This window comes from Carlito syrichta, unplaced genomic scaffold (assembly GCF_000164805.1).
Source record: "Carlito syrichta isolate Samal-C Ts95f unplaced genomic scaffold, Tarsius_syrichta-2.0.1 Scaffold63716, whole genome shotgun sequence".
NCBI classification, from domain to species: domain Eukaryota; kingdom Metazoa; phylum Chordata; class Mammalia; order Primates; family Tarsiidae; genus Carlito; species Carlito syrichta.
The window spans coordinates 309154-334680 of NW_007007812.1; the positions used below are offsets into that span (position 1 = coordinate 309154).

The window sequence follows — 25527 nt, forward strand, 5'->3', positions numbered from 1 at the left end:
AGGTTGGTCGGAGGATAAGTGAAGTAAGTGCTGGTTAACATTAAAGATTAAAAATATGCAAACTAATGTTATGGGGTTTGTGCTGCCACTCCAAAGGACAGAGTTAAGATGAAATTTAAGCAAACATATGCAAGTTACAGGGAGACAGATTATGAAAAACAAATGGACAGATTTAGCTCAATTTGTAGAGGTTAACACACAGCAGATAGAACAGATGGTTTTAGGAAATAGTGTGCTCCCCATTACAGGAGATATTCAAACAAAGAATGCTGAGGAGGGGTTCAAGCATCAGTTCAGGGATAACAAGATAACTCAAACGTTCCTTAATCCTATGGCATATGGTTCTCTGTTTTTCTGCATGTGTTACAGATAAGGCCAACTTTGCAAAGCATCCACCAGTGGCGGTCCTGCCTCTTGGGACAGGAAACGACCTTGCCCGTTGCCTTCGCTGGGGAGGAGGTGAGTCTGCATGCTAGTGGCACTACTCTAGGGACAAGTGTTCCAGGTCACAGAGATGCTCTGCAGAGCTAGGCTGAGCTTACCCTTTTATGAATTTCATTGCACAGAGTCATACTCAATCCTGCAGTCATATCTGATCTGTGGCCCTCTCTCTGCCCTCTTCCCCTCTTCTGAGTCCCAGGAGCCCTGTGCTTACCCGTCTCCACCATATTTAATATTATCCTGAAACCATCAGCTTGGAGCCTCCCCCAGAAGAACATAGTCAACTTTAGGGCAAAGACCAAGTCTGTCTGTCCTGGCCCCAGTACTCATTCGAGTAGGGGTTCACTTCAGGGTTCTCTGTAGGAAATTCCTCTCCCCCATATAACTGATCTTCTTCTGAATTAGGACTCATGCACACATGCCACATCACTAGTGACTTAGAGTCACTAGGGGCATCCAGATTATCCTAGGCCTTCATGACCATGGGCTCTCATTTTGAAATTCCCCTAATGGGAAACACAGAGTGGTAACCAGCTTATAGGGTAAGGGCAGGACTGAGGAGAACTTTGCAAGCTTCAGCAGCCCTGTACAGAGAGTGGAGATGCTCAACTCAACACATGAAGCAGACAGACCAATTTGGCAGGCAGAAGTAGGGTGAGAATTCCAGAAGGCTGATAATTCAGAGAGTGAGTCAAGGCCAGACAGCAGAGCAGTCAGCATGCAAAGATGGGTTTATGCTTGGTGGGCAGGGTCAGAGCAGACAGGAGCCAGCCCTTGGGGCCTACCACACTGTCTATCTCCCACATGACACAGTGCTGGAAGGATTGCCCTTCTCCCATGCAAAGCTTCCCAGCCATATAGCCCACCAGTTCTCCAGGACTTGCATCATACAGGCCTGCCACCTTTTAGCCAGCACCCACCCCCTTCCGACCCCCCACTACTCAGGCCTCCAGATCACCCCTTTGATTACTCACTGTTGTCCTCCATCTCTGTAGCTCAGGAAACATAGTGTGTCCAGCCCACAGACACACTGGGGAGTCCCTGATCACATACGCCCATGGGATTACCTGCCCTGAAAGTTACCTGGCCATCAGCAACAGTTTCGCCTTGCTGCTCTGGTGGCAAATGCAATACCATCCTCCACAGGTTACGAGGGGGGCAGCTTGACGAAAATCCTGAAGGACATTGAGCAGAGTCCCCTGGTGATGCTGGACCGTTGGCATCTGGAAGTCATCCCCAGAGAGGAGGTAGAAAATGGGGACCAGGTTCCGTATAGCATCATGAACAACTATTTCTCCATTGGTGTGGTGAGTTGGTCAGAGATCACCTTTCTGCATGGAAGAAAGGGTTCCAGTCTTCCACCCCCCTACCCCAGGGTCTTTACTCTGTATGTGTCCTAACTGCCCCCCTCCGTGACTCGGGTCCAAGCTTCCTCAAATTTGGCCTGGGTATGAACACCCTGATTGCACCCTGCTCCATCCCTCACCCCTTCATTATAGAGAAAATTATTTCCCCTACAATTTTAACTAGCATAAGAAAAGACTGAACATTTTTCAAAAGGCATACTTACTTTTTGAGCAATTTGAAGCAGTTATAGAAAAGCAACACCAAGAAATAACCAAGGGGCGAGGTCAGGAGGAAACTTCAGGAATTGGGAATTCCCACCCTCAAGGACGGATCATGTGGTCCCAAGCTGCCTCAGCTGGGATTTCCTTCCCGCCTATTCTCCCTCCTCTCAACCCCATTCCATACACTCCAAGTGATTCATATACCTCTAGGACATCTCCCAGCTGACCCCTAGAATGACTGTCATTGCAGTCCTCCTTGTGTTCCTACGGCCCTTATATTAACCCCATCAGAGCTCTTTCTGTATTCCATTGAAGAGATTGGTTTAATGTACCTGTCTCATACCCCACCCCCTGCACATATGCACACTGCACCCATGCATGCATGCACTCACGCAGTATTCTTCTGTCAACCCCAGACCCAGCACATGTAGGGTAGCTCAGTTTCACTGAACTGAGTATCTGGTTCAGAGAATTGGGTGGGCACTACTTCCCAGGATGCTATGGATAGGATCAGCAGCAGGAGAGAAGGAAATCTGAGTGCTAAGCCAGCTGAGGCAGCTTGGGACCATATGATTCTTCCTTGAGCATCGGAATTCCCAATTCTTGAAGCTCACGTGAGAGTTTCCACCTGACCTTGTGCCTTGGTTATTTCTTGGTGTTGCTTTTCTATAACTGCTTCAAATCACTCAAAGAGTAAGTATGCCTTTAGTATTTCCACAACTAGAGCTGGGATTTGTAGGAGAGTGTAACAAAGACACTGGCATTTATTGTGTACCTACTGTGTGCTCTCCACTGTGCTAGTCCTCACAGGAATCCTACAGGTATTATTATCTCCATCCTCCCCATTTGACAGATGAGACTTTGGGACATCTTGACTTGCAAGGGGTAGAGCCAGGGCGTGCATGGCTGTGACTTACTCTGCAAGGTTCATTCCTGTCTGCTTCCTTGTCCTTGGAATTATACTGCCAGATTCCATATATGTATGAATCCCTCCAAGACAATTCTCTGGCCCTAGACTTTGTGACCTCTGTACTTCTCAACCATTCTCACCTGTTCCTCTCCTAAACATTGTGACGGTTTTATTTTTTTTTAAAGGGTGACAGAAGAGAAAATAAAAGCTAGCTTGAGAGGATAGTAGGTTTAAGGAAAAGTTTTGTTTTTTAATAAGAAGGCTAAAAAGAGAACCATGGGAGAAGAAAGGAATAAAAACAATAATGCCTTATATTTATGGAAGGATTTAAAATTTACCACATTTACAGATATGCTCTTGAGTCTTATGACTTCAGTGAAGTGCATTATTTTATTTTATTTTATTTTGAGTCAGAGTCTCACTTTGTTGCCCAGACTGGAGTGGCACACTCACAATCACCACAGGCTCCTTCCCACCTCAGCCTTCCAAGTAGGCAGAATCACAGGCACGCGCCACCACACCTGGCTAATTTTTTGATTTATTGTAGAGATGAGGTCTTGCCAAGTTGCCCAGGCTGGTCTCGAACCCTTGTGCTCAAGTCATCTTCTCACCTCCGCCTCCCAAAGTGCTGGGATTACAGGAGTGAGCCACTGAGCCTGACTTGCCTTCCATTTCTGATGCCTAATCCAATGCTCTTTATTACTAAAACAGAAGAGAGAGGCATTGCTGGGCCCCTAATCGGGTTCTGAGAGGATGTAGGTGATGGACAGGGAGCAAGTTTAGGGGTTCCTCTGCCCCAATCTGATTTATTCCCCAGATCCCTGGCTACAGTTGAGGGACATATCTTCCTAGACCTCTTCCAGACACCCCCCAGTGACGGATGCAGACGCCCTTCCTCCTTTTCTTGCTCTAAGGTCCCTCTCCTTTTGGGGCCAGCTGCTTAGCCACTCCTTCCCCCAGTGGGAACACATGCAGTCTTCAGCTCCTGCAAATCAGACAGACATGACTGACAGGAGTTCTAAAGTGTGGGCTTCCCATCATTACAGTTTTACAAAACCTCATGTCTTTTTCCTGTTGTAACCAGAGTATAACCTGCTAACATTTAATGAATGCCTACTGCACACCAGACACAGTTTCCCTATGGGTAGATATGACCATTATCCACTTGGGTTTTGTGAGAAGGACTATAGCTTAGAGAGATACAGAAACAAGTCCAAGCTGGTGGCTGGAAGAGCCCAGCATCATTAGTGTTGAGCTTTAGAGCCGACTAAGCCATAAACTACTGAGCTCTGTGGTTTCTTTGTAGCCCCTATCTTAATTCTGCAAACTCAACCCCATTTGAAAGAAGGGAATCTCAAAATTTAGCGTGCAACGGCCCACCCGCGCCCCTCATCAGAAATGCAAATTCCACCCCCACAACAGATTCTGATTCATATTCTGACTCAGTAGGTCTGGGCAGGGTCTGGAAATTCGCATTTTTAACATGCCCCTGAGATCATTCTGAGGCAGATGGTCAGGACCAAGTTCTCTGAGTGAAGACAACCCATTAGGGCAGAGAAGAATGGTAAAAGGAAGTGGTTCTTCACTGGCACAGAAACCACGACTGAAATAAATGGAAAGGGAAGATAGAAAAGAGGAATAAAGTAGACCTTAGGCGCAACCGGCTGGAAGCCAGAGCTGATAGAAGAACTTCTAGATAGAAGGTTACAGCCACAGCTGTCTCTGGAATCTTCAGCCCCCAACTTTTCCTTTCTTCACACACCCAGTTCTGGCTGATAAAAACAACATGATTCCCAACACCTCTCTGTCTCTACACAGCACCCTGTATAAGATGTACTCTCTTAGTATCTGCTGATAAAATGGATGAATACACCAAAAATGAAAGAATAGACAACCTCCCCTCAACTAGATAACTAGGCCCTAAGAGCTAAGACTGATCAGTAATCATTATTTTAATTCATCTAGCAAATACATAGGAAAATATAAAGGAAAGTAGGGAGGTCAGTCAGCTAATTAATTGTCCCCGGGGAAACACATATAAACAGATTCTCCATCACCCTCAGTGGTCAAGATGTTTATCTGCCCTGGGCTGACTTTTAATAATCCAATCTAGTCATCTTTCGAATTATGGAGAATGTCACAATACCTTCCCCATGTTTTTTTCCATGACTTTTAGCTTGCTCGTGTTTAATATTATATTGCAGAAGAGTGAGGAGTCAGGACTGTGTTTATCTCATTGGTGTACCCTTAGCTTTCTCAGTAAAATGTTTGCAGGGTTTGTGTGCTCGCTCTTTAAAAGTTGGAAGGAGAAATTCTTAAGAAAACAAGTAACCAGCACGCAACCCTAACAGAGTCCGGGGCTGACATTTGCAGAAGGTCTTGCTCCCTATTTGACTTCCCAAACTTTGTGAGAGGAGAAGTAAGTATGTCAACCAACCCAGTTGTACTTCCTTAGGATAATTAAATAAAGTCAGACTCCTCTGGCAAAGAGAGCCTGGCAAAGTCTTTGCCTCTTTTGAAGGACCTGGAATATCTTACTGATATCAAATGTCTGCCACCCTACATTTATAAGGATGATGACAATGAACCCGGCTACAGTGACCTGCGTGCTGTGGATCAGAATTTGCTCTGATACCAACAGAACCCATTCAATAGATGGAAGAATAAATAAATCCGAGTCTCCTGGCCCATCCAGGGAGTGACTCCGCCCTCATCAGCACCACAACCCCATTACACACCAGCTTCTCACCAGTGAGGAGCTAAGGTGGTTGGCCTTACTGGTCCTTCTAACTGATTATAGCTACTAGCAAAAGATTTTAAACCTAGTCATTCAGGACACCACTTCCTCTGACTTCTCTGGCCTGCTCCTCCCCGCTCTTTATTTTTGGATTAGCAGAAATGTCAGGATGGCCAGGTATCAGTGACAGGAAGTTTGGAACTATGGAATAATTCCTGGGGTGTGTATCACTCTGAATGCCTCACAAGCTCTGCTTTCATGAGTCTTAACAGGATGAGTGAACAGCTAATCCCTTGATTCAATGAAATCTATTTCTGATGCCAGGGGAACGCAGGGGCCAAGGAGAGGCCACAGTCATCACAGTAACCATACACCATTTTCCACCTTGCAGATTGTTATTAGATATCACCAGCCAAGTTTTCCACAATGATAAGCATTTCACCCACTGGGGAATTTATTAACAAGACATCATTTTCCCTGCAAACTTGTGGATTCTCTTAGCATCATGTTCTTATCTGTCACCTGTGAGACCCGTGAAGGCACTAAGACACTGGGACTCACTAAAGAGTGACTTGAACAAAGGGTCGACACTCTTTTCCATTCCCCAGTCTGCCATAATTTTCAGAACAATCCAAATTTCAAATGATCTTTTCTATCATCTCCTTTCCATTTTTCTATTTCCATAAATTACCAAAGTAATTTAGACCTGCATTATCCAATATGGTAGTCATCAGTCACATGTGGCGTTGTGCACAGGTAAATACATAACACATTTCAAAAAATATAATATGAAAAAATTAAAATACCCTGATAATTTGTATATTGATTATATGTTATTATGATAATATTTGGTGCATGTTGGGTTAATTAAAATATGTTATTGAAGTTAATTTAATCTGTTTCTTTTTACTTTTTTTCTGTGGCTACTAGAAAATTTTAAGTTACATATATGGCTTACACTATATTTTCATTGGACAGCACTGGCCTAGACATTCCAATGTCTCAGAGTACAAGTGATGGCTGCTTATATTTGGAAGGAGCCCCAATTTCTTTGTCCAACCATGGGCTTGGCGTTTTTGTTCAGGAAAGAGTGCCCTCGTGTCCAGACCTCCCATCATCTCCTCTTCACCCCACACCTCACAGAAAAGACAGATAGTGAGGCTGTCAGAAACACCATCATCGTTTCCAGGGGTTTGCAATCCCCATCTCCCCACTTCAGAACAGAATTCTCATTTTGCTGTAATTATCACCAAGAAAGGATTTGAACATTGTAACCCTGGTATCCAAAATTTAAATGAAGTCACTACTGGCTGTAAATATGCTCAGGTCATTGCCCGACATGGAAGCTCCAGAGAGCGGAGGTGAATCACTTTTTTAATCCTCTGGTTGAGAAACACAGTCAATTTTTACCATCATTGCCTTGTTAAGATTTAGGAAAGGGGCTGCTCAACCCTCGCTTGCTACCTGTGTATTTTTCAAGAAATTGCATTGTCAAATTAGGGACCACTTGCATAACTAATAATATTGTAACGGCCAGTCTTTGTGAAAAGAAGCTTTGCAAAGCCTAGTTATGGAAAGCCAAGGATAATCAGAACTATACAGAAGGAGGAATGCTGTACACGTGTCCCAGAGAATAAAAAAGCCAGGAGCCAGTCACAGCAGGACTGGGGGTGGAGGCTAGTGAGGTACAAATTGTGCCAGGTAACATGTGATTGCTTTTTTTCTTTCCCCCCTTTTTTTTCTGACAGAAGAAAATTAGTGCTTCAAAGGAATACACGTAGATGGAATGTTTTCTTGAATTCTAAAGAAGCACTTGACAGATGTCAAATGAATGTTACCGAGGGTGTTCCCTGAAGCTTGTTCAGAGAGAGGGCTGTGGGCCCAGTCTGGTGCATGAAGCACTGCTGCCTGGAAAAACTGTGCAGGTATATAGGACCCAAGGCTTCCAAGTAGCCGGAAATACAGGCGTGCGCTACCATGCCTGGCCAATTTTTTGATTTATTGTAGAGACAAGGTTTCACCATGTTGCCCGGGCTGGTCTCAGACCCGCAGGCTCAGGCAATCCCCTTGCTTTGGCCTCACAAAGTGCTAGGATTACAGGCTTGAGCCACCCAGCCCAGCTGACCTTCAACTCTTGACATGTCTGAAACTAAAAAAATAAAATATGACAAGACCTCATCTCTACAAAAAAATCAAAAAATTAGCCAGGCGTGGTGATACATGCCTGTAGTCCCAGCTACTCAGGAGACTGAGGCAGAAGGATCACCTGAGCCCAGGAGGTTGAGGCTGCTGTGAGTTGTGAGAGTGCCGCTGCACTCCAGCCTGGGCAAGAGTGAGACTCTAACTCAAAAAATAAAAATAAAAAAACTAAAAAATAAATCAGTAGCCAAAATTTAGTTGTTAAACTCCCAAAACATCATTTCAGCAAGAAATGTTTGCCAATCACAAAATAAGCCCATTTTCTTGACTGGCTTTTCCCATTTTTTAAATGGTGACTACAGACTGGGGTTACTCCCAGGCCAACACACACACAGTTCACGCTCAAGAAAGTTTCTTCACTGGACTATACTTCCTGATGATTTTTTTTTTTTAATCAACATTCATAAATTTGCATATAAGAAGTGGAATCGTATGCATTTGCTGAAAATTCACTGTATGGAATTTCAGATGTCTTTTACCCATATATTCTAGGAAATAGGTTTATGTATTTTGTGTTTCTGAACAAATCTGAGTCAACTCCCTGGTGTCTGTCACCCTCCCCCATCACCTTCAGCCCAATTAGCATGTTGATTTCTGAAACTCAGTACCCACAACCAAAATGTGACACGGGGCTGCTGCAGTGAAGGGATGCTCCACACTCTTCTGCTGGAAAACAAGACTATTAACAGGGGCGGGACATCAAGTTTGAGGAGGAAAGATAAGTTAAGTTTGAGGTTTGAAGTGCAGGATTGGTTCTAGAGATATACCTCGTGGAGCCGTCAGCATCTAGAAGCTGGTAACAGTCATGAGAACTCACGAGTCCTACCATAGGGCTGCAGGTAGGACTCAGGACTGAGGATGGAGAACCCAGAAGCAGAGTGTCAGGAGAGCCATCCAGACTTGGGTTCTGAGGTGCCGGTGACTGATAGTACAGCAAGGGGATGTGTTACTAAGGACAGCAAAGTGTCCATGGGATGGAGTCGTGAGACTCGAATTGACCCTGGAGAGAGTCCTTTGAGTAGCGTGGTCAAGAAGAAGAAGCCAGAAGTTTAATCTTTTCATTACCTACTAGTCATGTGATCTAATGCCACTAATGATTTCCATAGGTATGGATGATTAAGAATTCATAGATTATCAATTCTGGTTGCATCTACCAACGTCAGGTTTTTGGTTTTGACATTGCACGATGGTTCCATAAGGTGTTATCATTGGAGAAAGCCGAATGAAAGGGACATCAGAACTCTGTACTATTTTCGCAACTTCTTATGAATCAAAATATTCCAAAATAAAAACATCATTTTAAATGTTAATATGGCAAAGCATTTCTAAAGACTCACACCCATCCCCCCCTTCTGCTCTCTTACTGCTGCTCACAGGCGCACACCCTCCTCAGAGGGCAGTGGCTTTCCACTTCACTCATTCCTGAGCTGGCTGCTTCTCAGGGGGCCTGAGAGTGAAACTGCAAAGGCTCCAGAGTCAAATGGCATAGGCTCTAAGAGTACCGGTGGCACTAGGTCTTCCCCAAGGACATGGTGTTGAGCCTCTGTCGGAACCTCGGCTGTAATAGGGAGCCTTCCTGTGAGATGAAGTCTCAGGCTGGCATGATTCAACGAGGGTATGTGTGTATCCTTTCTCCACCTTGCACTGTCACGACCACTCACCAAGGATCTGCTTCCGTCTCTTTTTCACTTTCAGGATGCTTCCATTGCACACAGATTCCACATGATGAGAGAGAAACACCCTGAAAAATTCAACAGCAGGTAAGAGACCTGCAGGCCTGGTGCCACTGCCACCCACCCAGTCTGCCTCCCCACCCCGACCTCTCCCCACCCCGCCCCAGACAGAGGCCTTTCACCTGTTCTCCGGAAATGTTCTTGGCTTGGACTGCCCCAGGGACTTGGCCTTCCTGCCTCATTGCCGGAAGGAAGGTTTCCATTTTCAAAAAAAAAAAAAGGTCAGAAACCTGCCACATGCTGGCTGCCTGTCCCCACCCAGAGGATCTGTGCAGAGGGAGGGACTGGGAAGCAAAAGCAGGGCGTGAAATGCCCATCTATGCGGGACAGTGGGAGTCGGGGCCTGCTCTTGCCTAACTGGATCCCCCTCCTGGAGGCTTTCTAGTATGGCCTTACTCCCTCCTACCCTTTGCGGAGGGTGGGAAGGGTAGAAGGGGCCTTAGTTTATCTCTATCTCAAACGGGAGGAGGAGGCTGCTCTAGGGCTTGGACCAGGACTGGAGGGCGTCGCCTTTGCCTCCCCTGACAGCAGAGGGCAGCAACAGAGAGGCCCTTGTAAAGGCTGGAAGCCCAGAGCCCACCAAGTCCCAGCCTCAGCCTGGGCACCTGGTGTAAAATCTGGATATTAAGTTCAAAAATGAAAGGAAAAAATAAAACCAGGTCATTAGCAAGCGAAACCCAATCCTTCTTGCTTGCAGCAGGGAATTTGCCAGAACTGAGTTGTGTCTGGCATGAAGCTACCCTGGAATTGTTAAATTACCTTCTCCCTTCTTCCTTCTTTCTCTCTTTTTCTTCTCATTGATTAATTTTTATTCTTTCTTTTTTTTTCTTTCTTGTACTATTTCAAGATGACCACCAGATGCCACCTCCAACCTCAGGCTGGTGGGGAGGAGGTTAGATAATAATTTGTATATGGTCTTTGAATCTGAAGGGATTGACTTTTACTTAGCCCACAGAATTGTCTTTAAAGCAGATGTTAGAGTGTTAGTTGAAAACATTCATTTAAGGCCCAGTTCCCCCAAAAGAGCTTGCCATTTTCATTCCTACTCTTTGTTCCGACCCCCCACAGCCTGAATGGCTTACCAGGAAGGTCTTTTCAGGGATCAGAAACTGAACATAATGAAGCTACTTTGACTTAAGGAAAAGTGATCTGTGGGACCCAACAGCAACTGCAGAGTCTTATTAGGATGTGCATACCATCACAGCATCTTCTTGCTGTCTCATCTGCACACTATGAATGTGTGTACTTCCAGCCCCTGCTACTTCAATCGCAAACTCTTTTTTCTCTCATTCTGTCACCCAGGTTGGAGTACCTTGGCATGCTCGTAGCTACCGCGGCCTCGACCTGCTGGGCTCAGGCAGTCCTTCTGCCTCAGCCTTCCAAGTAGCTGGGACTACAGGCACACACCATCATGCCCAGCTAAATTTTCTGATTTATTGTAAAGACGAAGTCTCACTGTATTGCTCAGACTGGTCTCGAACTCCTGGGCTCAGGCAATGCTCTCGCCTCAGCCTCCCAGAGTGCTGAGATTACAGGCATGAGCCACCACACCCTGCCACAAACTTACAATTCAAGTACTTATCCTCTCACAGTATTTTCCACTCCCATATACACATACACACTTGCTTTTTTAAAAAAGTACTCCTCTTCCATCCATTCCTTAGACTTTTAGGTCTTCTTTCATACAAGTAAATCCCTTATATTAATACATGCTCGTGCACTATTAAACAAGCACCATTTACCTACTCATATATATCTATTAAGATGCTACATGCTTTGAAATCCATGGAGGTCTGTTCATTCATTAATGTATTCATTCATTTAACAGTCTATTCTGAAAGCATACCTTACATTAGACACTGTTCTGTAGGTGTTTGGGACAGAACTGTGTAAGAGACTCATAGCCCAGTGGTAGAAATAGGCTAGAAAATGGTTGTGCATAATGGTTTGTGTAATGTGACTAGAGGCAACCTCTGGAAACACAAAGCAAGGACACGGAGAGTTTTCTGACAACAGAGGTGCCCAAACCAAGACACAGAAAAAAGAGAAGGGTAATCCAGGGAGAAGGAACCAAATGTACAAAAAGATTCAAAGGAGTGCCGTATGCCTGGGAAAGGACCAACCACTCAGTGTGTTCAGCTGTATGGCCTCTTGGTGTGAGTAAGAAGCAGAACCTTTGTGATCTGTAGAAGACAAGGAAGCAGAGGGAGGGGGAAATTTCTCCATATTCCAAAAATCACTAGACAGGTCAACATGACATAAATACAGCAATCATCTATCATCCACATGGTTAAGTATAGATAGAAAGATACAACTGTCAGAAAAAATTGTTGTGTGCATTTTAATGCAAAAAATATGAACAAATTACTGTGACCTGTATAATTGGCTTCCCTTCCCACTTCCCAGATCCCGTTAACAAGACTACTCTTTGACATTACCTCACCCTTCACCTGGTTGGAGTCAAGGTAGTACGGTCTCTTGGGTGACAGGCACATGGATTTGCATGTAAATCTATGTGCTTTCCTAACAAGTGAAGACATGAAAGGATTGAGGTAGCACCTATTTGACAAGGTCACCAAACACTTCCTACTAAGAACTTTCAGAACATACTGCTTCTATCCAGCCTGCTTGCCCATGTCTAAAATACCCAGGAGTGCCCAATTTGTCCACTGAGAGGCAGGCAAGCAGCCATTTTCTTCAGGCTTCCTTATTTAGCATTGGAGATGGTTTTAAATAGGCAGGTGGTTGTTGCCATGGTTACCCCATTACACCAGCGGCTAAACTTAGGAAGGGCCGCAAGGGATAGGAAGAAAGCTTGATACCCAGGATTTGGAAATGTAAACGATATTATCAAACAAGGCTTCATTTTACCCAGCTGAACTTAGGTTCTCCAAAGAGTAGTCGGTTCTTGGCTGGAAGCCTTTAGCATTACTGCCAGGGTCTGGGCTCTTGGGACAACCTTGAGGTTGAATCTAGGGAGTTGTGATTGTTTTGTTTTGTTTTCAATAAGGGAGTATGACTAGTCCGGGCTACAATTTATCAGAAAAGTTGAATATTTCACGTTGACGATTCCATTTTCTTGGCTTTGTTAACATGAATTCTTAGCCTGGGGTCTGGAGGCTTCAGGGGTTTTGAGAACACCTTGGAATTGTACTAATATATTGAATGTATTTTCTGAAAAGAATGTTCATAGCTATCAGAAGGTTCTTAAAGGGACCTATAGCTCCCAAAGTGTTAAAAGCCACAGTTCTGAGGCCTCTTTGAATCCTAAGAGGCATCAAATTATGACTCAATTGCTGAGGCTTCAGGAAATTGAAACCCACTAGTCTCTCCACACTGGTTGTTGCCAGGGAAGGTAGTTGGTTGCAAATAACTAAGTTATGTTCTCTGATAGTATAGCTTTGTTAATGGAGCAAGAACCAGACCCAAGGAGGCAGAAATATGAGCCATGTATGATGGTCGAGGATAAAAAGGTCTTCAAGGCAGAGATGGGGCTATTTTCAGCCACTTCTACCCCCTAGTCATTGATAGGCTAATTATTAATTGCTAATTAGGAGTGTTATGAAAATTATCATCTCTTTGTTGGCATAAAGGACAGAAGAGATTTAATTCAACTTAGATTCTAACATGTGTTACAACGTGTTCTAGGAAAAAAGGTAAATAAGACACGGTCTTTGCCTTCAAGGAATTCATAGTCTAGCAAAGAAGGAAAGATAATGCTTAAATATTTTTTACAATGTTATTTTAACATGCAAGGAGGTTACATTTAGTAGGTAATATAGTATACAAAAAGTTGTATAGTATTTAGGAACTTATTAATGGTCATATCTCAAATGTCATTTGTAAATGTTTTTTTTTATGTGTCGAAATAGTATTAAAAACAAAGCCATGGAACCAAAATGATAACTATTATCAATTTTGAGATCTAACTAGATACCAGGTGGCAAGCCAGGGTCTTTAAATACATTAAATTATTTAAATCAAGATAAATATTAGCATTTCCATCTTACAGATAAGGCAACTGAGGCTGGAAGAAACCAAGTCACCTAACTGAGGTCATATTTTTTTTCAAGCAGTGAGGCTCATTTGATTTCTGACCTAGCCCTTAACTCCAGAGTTCAAGCTCTTTTTTGCTGTCCCTGCTGTCTCCCACTGATTTCATGTAGCAAACACCTAGTGTACACCAGACACTCTGCTAGGTACTTTATACATGATCCCACTCAATGCTCACAATAACATGCAAGGATAAGTGCTACCCTCCCCATTTTAGAGACGAGGAAACTGAGGCTAAGGAGGATGGAGCTATCATTAGCATCATCCACCTTTATGGATTGCCTCTGTGGGAAAATACTTGCTGAGGTCCAAAGAAGAAGAAAACAGCTACATCTCTCACTCATACCCTGCATGGCGTGAGTCTTCTCCCGTGTCAATGTAGACAGCAAGGAGCAAGACTGGCTACATGATTTGTGTGACCCAGTGCAAAATTAATATGTGACACGCCTTGTTCGAAAATAAATTTGAAAAATAAATTATTTTTTAAAAATTATTTGAAAAAGAATTTCACGTCGGTGTCAGCAGAGCATGAAACTAAGCACAGTCCTCCTATGTGTGACTAGGCAGATCTCATGTCCAAGAGCTGGCCCTGGCAAAGAGAGAGAGATTAAGAAAAAGAAGACACTGGCAGGGGCTCGCAGTGTAGGAAGTTTGCCATAGAGGCAGAAGAATGGAGAAAAGAGGCTCTCAACTAGGGGGGAAAGAACGGAACCATCAGTCCCTCAAACAAGAAGCAGTCAGTACTGATGAGGGAGCCAAGGATGCCACCAAAGTCTTCTGCATATCCAAGAACTAGCCCTCCATGAAGTCTCCAGATTAAGTCTCTGTGGAGGGCTTTGTCTGTATGGGATCTATACATAAAAGCTACCTAATTTCAATGTCACTGTCAGTGAGTGTGCAGAAAGAGAAGTCTAACAGCTATAGAACTTTCTCACCGTTGGTCAGAAACTCGGAGCACTTGAGGAATGTGTTATTCCAAACCTGTTGAGTGTCATCCACTTGAACATGTCTCTCAGCAGTTGAAGCTGAAGCAAGTTATTTCCTGTCAGGCCCTTCAAAGGGACCGCAACAGTGCTTCATTCCTCTTGGAAGCTGACCACCTTTCCCCAAAATCCTTGGGTAATTAACAGACTCTGGAGTGTTCACTTTTTTGGAGCCAGGCCCATGGAGTAGCTGATGAGGTTCCCCCCAGAATCCCTGGCTTGAATCCTTAAGGGGTTGAAAATATATCTTGTAAATAATCACTCAGTAGATATTTACAGATGAAGGCAACAGGGTATAGACAAAGTTGGCATCAAAACTTGGCTCTGCCTCTTACTAGCTGTGTGACCTTGGGCAAGTTCATCTGTTTAATCCTTTCCTTCCTCCCTAGAAGATCTTGCAAGTTTGCTGCAAGCATTTAATGTGGTCATATGTAAGTTCATGGCACACAGTAGGTTCTCAGTAAACATGTGCTGCTGAATATCATTGAATGACAAGCAGTGCCTTAAATGGATGATAAAGTATTGACAATAAATTCATTTTTGATGGAGTGGCAAGTGAGATTCAGTTATCATAGGATCTTTGCTCCATTGACACGGCCCTTAAACTGAAAGTTTGGAGGACAAATAAAAGTTGGAGGAGACCCCAATGAATTTGTCCAAATCCTTCTCTTGGTGGTGGAAAGATGGCACCCATCAGGTTGGGTTGGATCTACAGAACAGGAGTTATAGAGGAAATACCCTTCACTGGCTCCAAGGAGGTCCAAGAAGCAGAGGTTGGGGATCTGAATACCAGATATTCGAAGTCCAATGCCAAGGTCAGGCTAGCAGGATCAAGGTAACAGATCCCGATGAAATGGTATAAGGAGAAACTGGGTAAGAATGAGTAAGGGAGAGCTGCAAGACAGGTGGCATGTGCTCCACGGGATGCTTACAGGTGTGGCCATGGACTGCACGGTGGGTAGGCAGGTGGCCCGGGCATCAGATGCTGGGGCTATGACTATCTTTTCCTCATGGACACTCACTCTCCCCTCACCTACCATGCCCCTCTCTCCTGCCCTGACTTTAGATAAAGGCAGAGAGGTTCTGTGGGAAGCAAAATAGAAACCAACAAAACTCAAGTCTCAAAACTCTGAAAATGAAAGGGCCTCCTCTTTTGAATACCTGTGGTATGCTCTGTAGTCACGAGCATAAAATACATCACCATTTACATAATATTTTCTTCTTATATCTAAAAATGAATCCAAACCATTCTAAGTTATCCTTTCCAAGAGCCCTGTGATGTAGCCCAATATTACAGCCCAGATGTTTGACTTTCCTAAAGCATAAAGGTTCAACAGCAGCAAATATAGCAGAATTAAAAATCCTTACCATGAAAGTCTTTATTCTGCCCCCTGAATTGGGCTTTGCTTCTCCTCATCTAATATACAGCACCCCAAAAGAGACCTGCCCTAGGTAGCCAGAGGTCCAAACTATCTGCACCTGCTTCCCTCAATATATTGACTATTTCTTTCAAATATTTGAGACTTGGAAAAGCCCCAAACAAAATTGATTTTGGCATTTTCTATTGCTATTCTTATTCCTGGAGGCATTTATGAAGGAAATGCAAACCTATACCTCATGTTCAAGTACTTTTGACTCTTCAAGTTAATTCTGACAGAACAAGTTACTTAATTACTTGAATGTTTATATATTAACCCACAAAAATGTTTTGTCTCCCACCCTTTTTTGAGAGAAATACGGAGAGTAAAATGAATGAAATATGAATTCATGTTTTGTTCACCAGACACTCATCATTGTGCAACTGCAAAATCCAGGGATTTTTTAGTTGGATTATTTGTTTATATTCAGCCCTTGATTATTTGCAGAAACGGGAGAGCAGTCACATGGATCATCCAAAGCAGTAGATGATCAAAGACTTCAAGAGACTGCTGTTAATACTTGTATGCATTCTCCCCAACTCTTGCCACAGCACCTGTAGTTCTCCAGGACAGACAGCACCTTCCATTTAGACATCCCAGCCAACCATGTATACAATTATTCTTCTTCTGCTGTAAATGTCTCTGTCCTAACATTCACAATAGCTTAAGTAATATGACGAAATCATGGTGACTCTTAACATTTCACATTTCCTTCATTTTCCTCCTGGCCCCCAGCCCATATGGAAACCAGCAGCACAAACTCTCAGATTATTCAACAGGTGCAGCCTGTGGGCCTCAAGCCTTCCTATAAAGTTGCCAGTTGGCCACAACAGTTCCCTACTATCGTGTAACAGACCTTTTCTTCTAGCTCTTGCCAGGCTAGAATCGGAAAGGTATTCATGTCAACAAAGAGTAGAAACAGTTTGTGATAATATCAGGAACTTGAAAGCAATCTGTGCTTTCAAAACTTCAGGCCAGATAATCCAAAAGTTATCAGTATTTACTGATAGATTGATTTCTAGAAATATTTCCATCAAAGAGCTCAAGATGTAGTATGTAACCAAGTTCAGAAGGGTTGAGGTTAGCATGATAACCTTATGGAAGAAAATCAAAGCATAAATAATATCTGTCACATTCAAAGTAAGGTAGGAAATGGCTGGATCCTTAAGAGGCAATTGACAGCCTGGATGCTTTCCAGAAGGGAGAGACTGAGAAGGTGCTGGAAATGTCTAAGTTCCATGTCTTAGAATAAAATCCTGATCCTGGGAATGTTTCCCCTAAAGAAGAAAGGAGTTAAGGAAAAGTGATTATTGTCTTCAAATAGTGCAAAGGATTTTCTTATAAAGCTGGAATTGGGTTATTTTGCATTATAAATCAATGAAGAGGTGACTAGAAAGACCAATTTGAGCCCCAAATAAGGACATCAATTCTACCAGTCAGAGCCATTCTCAAGTGCAGTAGGCTATTAGGGAGTGGTGAGTTTTCATATTTTATCACTTTGGGACCAAGTGCCCAAGAGAACAGGTTCTATTATCAGACACCTGGATTCAAATCCTGGAGTTCTCATTAACCAGTTATATGTGACCTGACCCTAAACCTCAATTTGCCTACCTGTAAAACTGGAGTATAATATCATTTCCTTTTCCTATGGCTGCTGTCACAAAATACCATGAACTTAGTGGCTTAAAACAACACTTACATTATAGTCCTGGAGGTCAGAAATCTGAAATAGGTGCTGCTGTGCTAAAATCAAGGTATCATTAGGGATGTGTTCCTTTCTGGAAGCTCTAGGGGAAAAGCTGCTTCCTTGCCTTTTCAAGAGGCTGTCCTCATTCTTTGGCTCCTGGCTCCCTTCCATTTTTAAAGACAGCAATGGTCCGTTGAGTCCTTCTCACATCCCATCCTTCTGATAGTCTTTCTTCTGGTTCCCTCTTCCACTTCTATGGACCCTGTGATTACACTGGACCCACCCAGATAATCCAGGATAATCTCACCATCTCAAGATCAACTTAAATTCCACCTACAATCTTAATTCTCCTTTGCCATGTAATTTAACATATTCCAAGGTCCTGGGGTTTAGAACATGGACATCTTCAGGAGGTTATTCTTTCTACCACAAGCAAGTCCCTTACCTCATAAGATTATTCTGAGGATCCAACGAAACAATGCATGTAAAATGCTTATTACAGGGGTCAGGCCTATTGATTCGTGCCTATAATTCCAGCTGGAGGCTGAGTTGTGAGGATTGTTTGAACCCAGGAGTTTAAGGCTACAGCGAACTATAATCTTTCCATTGCACTCCAGCCTGGGTAACAGAGCAAGACCTCATCTCTAAATAAATAAATAAATAAATAAATAAATAACAGAATCTGACATAGCAATGGTAGCTATTATTGTTGTTGTTCATATTATTACAAAGACAGATCTTACAGCAGCTCATGTTAGATGACTCAGAGCTCTGAAATTTGGTGATTCTCTAAGATGGACAGATAAATATCTGTCATAGGATATGAGTCATCAATGTAGAAATACATGGAATGTTTTCTTTATTTATCTTGATAAAAAGTTTTTGCAATAAAATATCAATACACTTATCATTAAGTAATTTAATAATACATCAGACAGTATTATCATTAAATATACAGACACTGTAATATCATTAAAAATAATTTGGAAAGTGCAGAAAAGTTAAAGTAAAAAAAAAATCACTCAGTCCTGTCACACAGAAGCACAAAGTTGCCATTTAGGTGATTATAGCAGTTACTTGATATACATATCTTAAAATATTTGTGATCATAGACTCATCATAGGAAAATAAATCATATTGCACCCCCTAGCCCAAGAAATAAACATTATTAGCGCTACAACATAGTTTATTTTTTTAATTTAATTGTATTTTAAAGTTGTGGGATACAGGTCAGGTTTGGGTACACAAGTGATTTAGGTTCAGGTGGAATTTTGGGCCTCCCATTGGTCCTCACCACTTGGATTACGATCGGGCACTGTTATTGTTGTTATGTGTCACCCCTCCCTCCCTTGACAGTGTCCCACTACTGCTAATTCCTTTTTTGTAGTATTATGATAGTTGTACAGGATCCACTTGTGAGTGAGAACATGTGGTACTCAGTTATTTGTTTCTGTGATAGATCACTGAGTGTGATAGATTCCAAATACATCCAAGTTACTGCAGAGTCCATGATTTTGTCTTTTTTTATGACTGCATAATATTCCATCATGTATATGTACCACATTTTTTTAATCCAGTCCAGTTTTGATGGGCAGCATCATTGGTTTTGTGTTTTTGCTGTTGTGAATAGTACTGCAATAAACATTCATGTCCAGGTATCTTTTTTGTAGAATGACTTTAGTTCCTTGGGGCATATTTCCAGAAGGGAGATTGCTGGGTCATATGGAAGGGCAATTTCTAGTTTTTATAGAACTTGCCACATTGTTTTCCATAGATGTTGAATTCGTTTGCACTCCCACCCATAGTGAAGAAACATTCCCTTTTCTCTGCATCCTTGCCTGCATCTGTTGTTTTTTATTGTATTAATGATGGCCATTCTTACTTGAGTTTGCTTTTATTTACTTGAGATCACACTGTATACACTGGTTTAAAACATTAACCCAGTAGCCTTTGTAGGTTGTGAGAAGAAGATGATAGAAAGGAACTGATTGGAGTGAGCTTATCTGCAGTGAGTTTTATTAGTCTTGTCAATGAAAAGATTCCAATGATATTGTCCAGTCAATACAAAAGTTTTAAAGATTTCATTATTCAGGTTCCTTTGCAATTGAAATAACTATCTTGTATATTATGCAGCTCTCCTATCATGAAAGGTAAATAGAAAGGATTTTATCCTCCCAGCACAGTTCCAGAATCTGTACATAATTCTGTTGTATCTCCATAGAACCAGTTGCTGTTTTATTTGACCATCAGCTATAGCAAGCATTGTCATATGAACTATGTGGTGACACAGTTTTTTAAGCACAGATGACGATGAAGTTGTTTATTAAAATGTTTAGAAAGGTAATATTCCAACGTAATCAGTCCTATTGCAACCCATACTAACAATAGTAGCCATCATTTGTTGACAAAAAATGTTCAAGAATTTCATGTACATTTCTTTCTCTTTTTTTTTTTTTTTTTTTTTTTGAGTTGGAGTCTCACTCTGTCCCCCAGACTGGAGTGCAGTGGCAGCTCTCCCGGCCACCGCAGCCTCGACTTCCTGGGCTCCGGCGATCCTTCCGCCTCAGCCTTCCGAGTAGCCGGAACTACAGGCGCACGCTACCACGCCTGGCTGATTTTTTGATTTATTGTAGAGATGAGGTCTTGCTGCCCAGGCGGGTCTCGAATCCGCGGGCTCAGGCAATCCACTCACCTCAGCCTCCCAAAGGCGCGGGATTACAGGCTGAGCCACCGAGCCCAGCTTCTTTCTCTTTTTTTTTGAGTTGGAGTCTCACTCCGTTGCCCAGGTTGGAGTGCAGTGGCACACTCACGGCCACCCCAGCATCGACCTGCTGGACTCTGGCAATCCTTCCACCTCAGCCTTCTAAATAGCTGGAACTACAGGCGCGAGCTACCACAACCAGCTATTTTTTTAAAAATTTATTGTAGAGACAAGGCCTCGCCAAGTTCCCTAGGCTGGCCTCAAACCCGCGGGCTCAGGCAATCCATTCACCTCAGCCTCCCAAAGTGCTGGGATTAAAGGCTGAGCCACCACGCCTGGCCTACATTATTTTTAATTGGCACAACTCACCAACTGTAATTATTGTTGATCCATTTTACAGATTTTAAAAACTGAGACTGAGAGATATTATGCAAGTTGCTCAAGACCACATTATTTACCAAGGAAGCTGCCATTCACACCTAGGTCTGTCTACTCCACAGCCTCCACTTCTTCCGCTTCCCTGCCTCTCCATGTGCTTAGTTTGGCCTCATAACCAAAGAAGCGCCTAAGAAAGAGACTAGAGAAGAGCCACAGAGATGATTAAAGGGTCCCTGAGAAAACCACAAATAAACCAAAATCATCTTTCCTGGAGAGAAACAGAGAATGTACTGGGAATGGGCCTCAAGTGTGTGAAGGATTCACAACAGGAAAGAGTGACCACACCTCCTTACTCTTCATCTTGGCTCAGGAAAGAATGAGAGGGAAAAAATGGGCCCTAAAAGTGAGGAATTGCTGTTTTGGATGGGACAAGGAATCTTCTGACCTGGAGACATACCAAAGGCTAAAATGAGTTATTGAGAGACGTTACGGAATCTCTTGCAAAGGTTTCCAAAAACAAAGAGTTTCATTCATCCGAGATGACAAACACTCCAGGGGTGTGCTCATTTCACCCCCAGACCCGCAACCAAATGGGAGCCCTCTTCCTCCCAGTCCACAGCTCACTGGGCTGTCACCTGCAAGACCTCTTACCTTGTGTGCTCCACAGTTGCACAAGTCCCCAAGATGTCCCACCCTCAGGATCTCCTCAGCCACCTCCTGGCCCATCTCAATGCTCTTTCCACTCAGGCCCACCCTGGCTGGAGCTGCCTGTTAGTCTCCCTGAAACACGTTTTTCTGTCCTGTTGCTTCCACACAGGACAGAACCCATGGCCATAACTCGCCTTCCATGTTATACAACATAAGCTCTTTTGCTTTGCATTCAGGGCCCTTGATAGCATTCTCTTCCTCAAATCCCAGTCCCACCTTCTAATTTGCTTTCTCCTCACCTTTCACCTTCCCTGAACAGGTATGTTCCCATGAGAACACACCTGTTCTCATGCCCTTGATTCTTCAACCTAGTGTGACATCTCCTCCCGTGCTCTCATTATCACTTGTTTTAAAATGCAGCCCAAAATATTCTGAACCAGCCTCCCTGACTAGCCTCAGTCCTGGCCTCTACCTTTGTACTCCACTCTTAGACTCCATTTACAAGGTTTTGACACCTTTCCTTTCTCTTTGATATGTCCTCTTTGTCATCTACAATTTATTGTTTGAATAAAGTAACAGTTTGTTATGTCCCCAGCTCGCCCATAAGCTTTCTCACTCAGAGATGGGTCTGGCCCTCTTTGGGATCCACTGAGCTAAATCCAGAAGGGTGGTGATGAGCATGTTCCTCATTCTGCCAAAATGTGTTGGGCATCTATTTTATGTGGGCATCAGAGGGCTGAGAGGAAAGGGGTTATCACAGCCCCTACTTTTCAGAAGTTCTTGGTTTGACTGAGAAGATGAACACACACAGATGCTATCATCATCTGTATCAGTGTCCTGCCATAACAAGGTGTCACAACTGGATGGCTTAGAACAGCAGTCCCCAACCTGTTTGGCATCAGGGACCAGTTTCACAGAAGACAATTTTCCATGGACAGGGTGCAAGGGGATGGTTTCGGGATGATTTGAGTGTATCACATTTATTGTGCACTTTATTTCTACTATTATTATACTGTAATATATAATGAAATAACTACACAACTCTCCATAATACAGAATCCGTGGGAGCCCTGACCTTGTTTTCCTGCAACTAGATAGTCCCATCTAGGGATGATGGGAGACAATGACACATCAGATCATCAGACATTAGATTCTCATAAGGATTATACAACCTAGATCCCTCATGTGTGCAGTTCACAATAGAGTTCGTGCTCCTATGAGAATCTAATGCTGGTGATGATCTGACAGAAGGTGGAGCTCAGATAGTAATGTGAGTGATGGGGAACAGCTGTGAATACAGATGAAGCTTTGCTCGCTTACCCACCACTTACGTCCTGCTCTGCAGCCTGGTTCCTAATAGGCCACAGACCAGTACTGGTTCATGGCCCAGGGGTTGGGGACCCCTGGCTTAGAACAACAGAAATGTCTTCTCTCTCAGTTCTAAAGGCTGCAAGTCTGAAAGGTACCAGCAGGGTTGGTTCCTTCCCTTAGCTCTGAGAGAAACTAAGGTCATGCCTCTCTCCTTGCTTCTCTTGGTTGCCAATAATCCTTAGCATTCTACTCAAATTCTCACAGGTATCTCATGAGACTAGTTGTGATTTCCATTTTACATACCAGCCCAAGAATCAGGGAAGTGAATAACATCACCACTGGCACACAGTACATAAAAGGCAAGGTAGGGGTCAAAACTCAGTTCTCCCAATACTGAATGCAATGAAACCCAGGAACTTGTATCTACTTTTAGCAACAGGGCAACATGACCCGACAACAAGTTGTAAAGTCATTTGCCCAGGGTTTCTTGAGAGATAATTTACTTATTTCACTAAAAGGTACTGCATTTTCTGCTAAGTACAGTGAAAGGCTGCTTTCAAAATCTCCCTTGGCCAAATAATAAGTGCATTAATTTTTTTTTAAGTACCCATTGATTTAAATGAGAAATTAAAATGAATCACTTTAATCTTTTTGAGAACATCTATTACCTTTTCTCCTTGTTTTCAACTTCTTCTTGTAAAAATATGAACAATTTAAAGAAAACACGTAGAAATAAATATGCTAATCACATCACCTCTAAATACAAACATGGACACTCTTATATCACAAAAATACCCTTATGCAAAAGGACAATAATTCTCCAAACTTCTCATTAGTAAAGTACAATAAACACTGACATTCTTTTCTCTGGCGCTAAGATCAAACAAACAAAAATACATATCAACTAAGTTTAAAAACCACCTAAGCTGTCTTCTGCATGAGTGTTTCTGCATATGAAATTGTGGTAGTGAGGGAGAGAATGACATGCGGCCCACGCGGTCTTTGTTTTTCAACATGGATTTCTACTTCTACAACTAAATAGCATGCTTTAAAGTTCAGGGTTTGTAAAGAAAGTCCTGTGGTTGACTTCCACAGTTTTTTTTTTTTTTTAGTCCTGATATGTACTAACTCCCCCAGAACAGCAAAACTGGTTCCCTTCATCCCTCTCCCGATATCCCTCTTCTTTCTATATCTCTCTGCAGTGGGTGAGAATTTGAGTAGATAAATAAATGGATCTGAAGATTTTCAGGTGTTGGGATAAGGCTATTGATTTCTACAGAGATTTTTTAGGAGAATATGCAGCAGTTTGTATGTGGACACATTGTAAAACTCTCATTTAAATACATGGTGTTATGGTTCTTATCTGTAATAGTGACTTACAGAATCTTGACTTCGGATAGGACTTTAGATTTCAACCTTTTCCCCAGTATAACCATTCCCTCTATAAGCACTCCTCTAAGGAGGTCATCAAATCTCTACTTTGAAGATTATAGAAGTGGTTAAATTTTGGGGGTGGGAAAGTTCTTTACCACTTCACATTTTACTAAGAAGGCATTTTCTCAATCTTCAAATGCTCTTCAATGAGAACAGAGCTCTCATTTCAAGAGTGTACTTACACCCTCAAATTGCTAAAGCATCAGGGACTTACGTAATTCCTGAATATTCATGTTTATTGAACCTACACTTAGATTGAAATTCCTCACTGTCTAGCAACAAGATGTTTTCTAGTCTGTTGAATGGAGAGTCCCTTTAATCTTGAAAGCAGGCCTTTTTGGAGAGCATTCCAAAGTGCCAATCAAGCCAAGTGCCCTACCTTGTCTTTGAACTCAATGAGCTGAAAGTGTGTCCATAATCTCCAACTTTGGGCTACCATAGGGTAAGTGGTGGCGGGAACATCCTGGATAAATTAAAATCCCAAACTGTTAATCCTAGTGAAACTTTGATTGGAGCTGTCAACACAGAGTTCCAATTAGTTAGTTTTTCCCTTTCCTCTTCTGCACTACCTTGTCCCTGAACTTGACTGAGGAGATGGATAATGGCTGCTCATAATCAAGGTTTCTGTGGATATATGCAGGGTTGGGGTTAGGATAACACAAGGTGCCTGCTGATTTGAGCTGACTTGATGCTTCATGAGTTGTACTTATAATTTAACCGCCACCCCCACAACTGGTAATTAGTATACTGAAGAAAAATGAAATTGTCAACAGTTAGTCAATGGTTTAGAAAAGAAGAGATTTGAAAGACTAGATAATCCACTAACTAAATAACGTGACCTTTATTAATCAAAACCTGGCAGTATAATCTTAATATTTATAATAATCATCATTTATACACAGTATTAAGTTGAGGGGAAAGGTAAACATGAGCTTAAGCTACTTTTTTGGTAGTTAAAAGACAAGTTAATTTCTCAGTGTTCGATGACTGTGTAATAATTGAGATACTTACCAGGTTGCACCCTAACTTATAAACACAGAGCAACTGAAAATATTTTTACCCAGAATAGGTAGATTTGGATGGCATTTTATTTCTGTGTACATGATCTTTGCAAATGTCAACAGCTTCAGCTTTTACTCTGCTGCAGCTGGTCAGCCCTTGAAATCAGACACAGATGAGAACTCATGACCAAAGATACCAGCAGCTTAGTTAGGAAGGACCAGATTGGAAAGGAAGTAAGGGAGATACTTTTGAGGCAGCTTTCAGGAAAATTCCCAGGAGGAAACTGCAAAGGCCTATAGAGGAGTCACAAACCAAAATGCCTGC

General features: G+C 42.7%; 1 protein-coding gene across 2 annotated transcripts in view; it reads left to right on the forward strand.

The window, feature by feature from the left end:
• DGKG (diacylglycerol kinase gamma) overlaps positions 1-25527 on the forward strand; it is a 212003-nt gene that overhangs the window by 104707 nt on the left and 81769 nt on the right. For both annotated transcript variants that reach the window (XM_021708769.1, XM_008051124.2), the window contains 3 exons: positions 370-459; positions 1588-1748; positions 9551-9615. In XM_021708769.1, coding sequence (XP_021564444.1) covers positions 370-459; positions 1588-1748; positions 9551-9615 — 316 coding nt within the window. The remainder of the gene's footprint in view (positions 1-369; positions 460-1587; positions 1749-9550; positions 9616-25527) is intronic.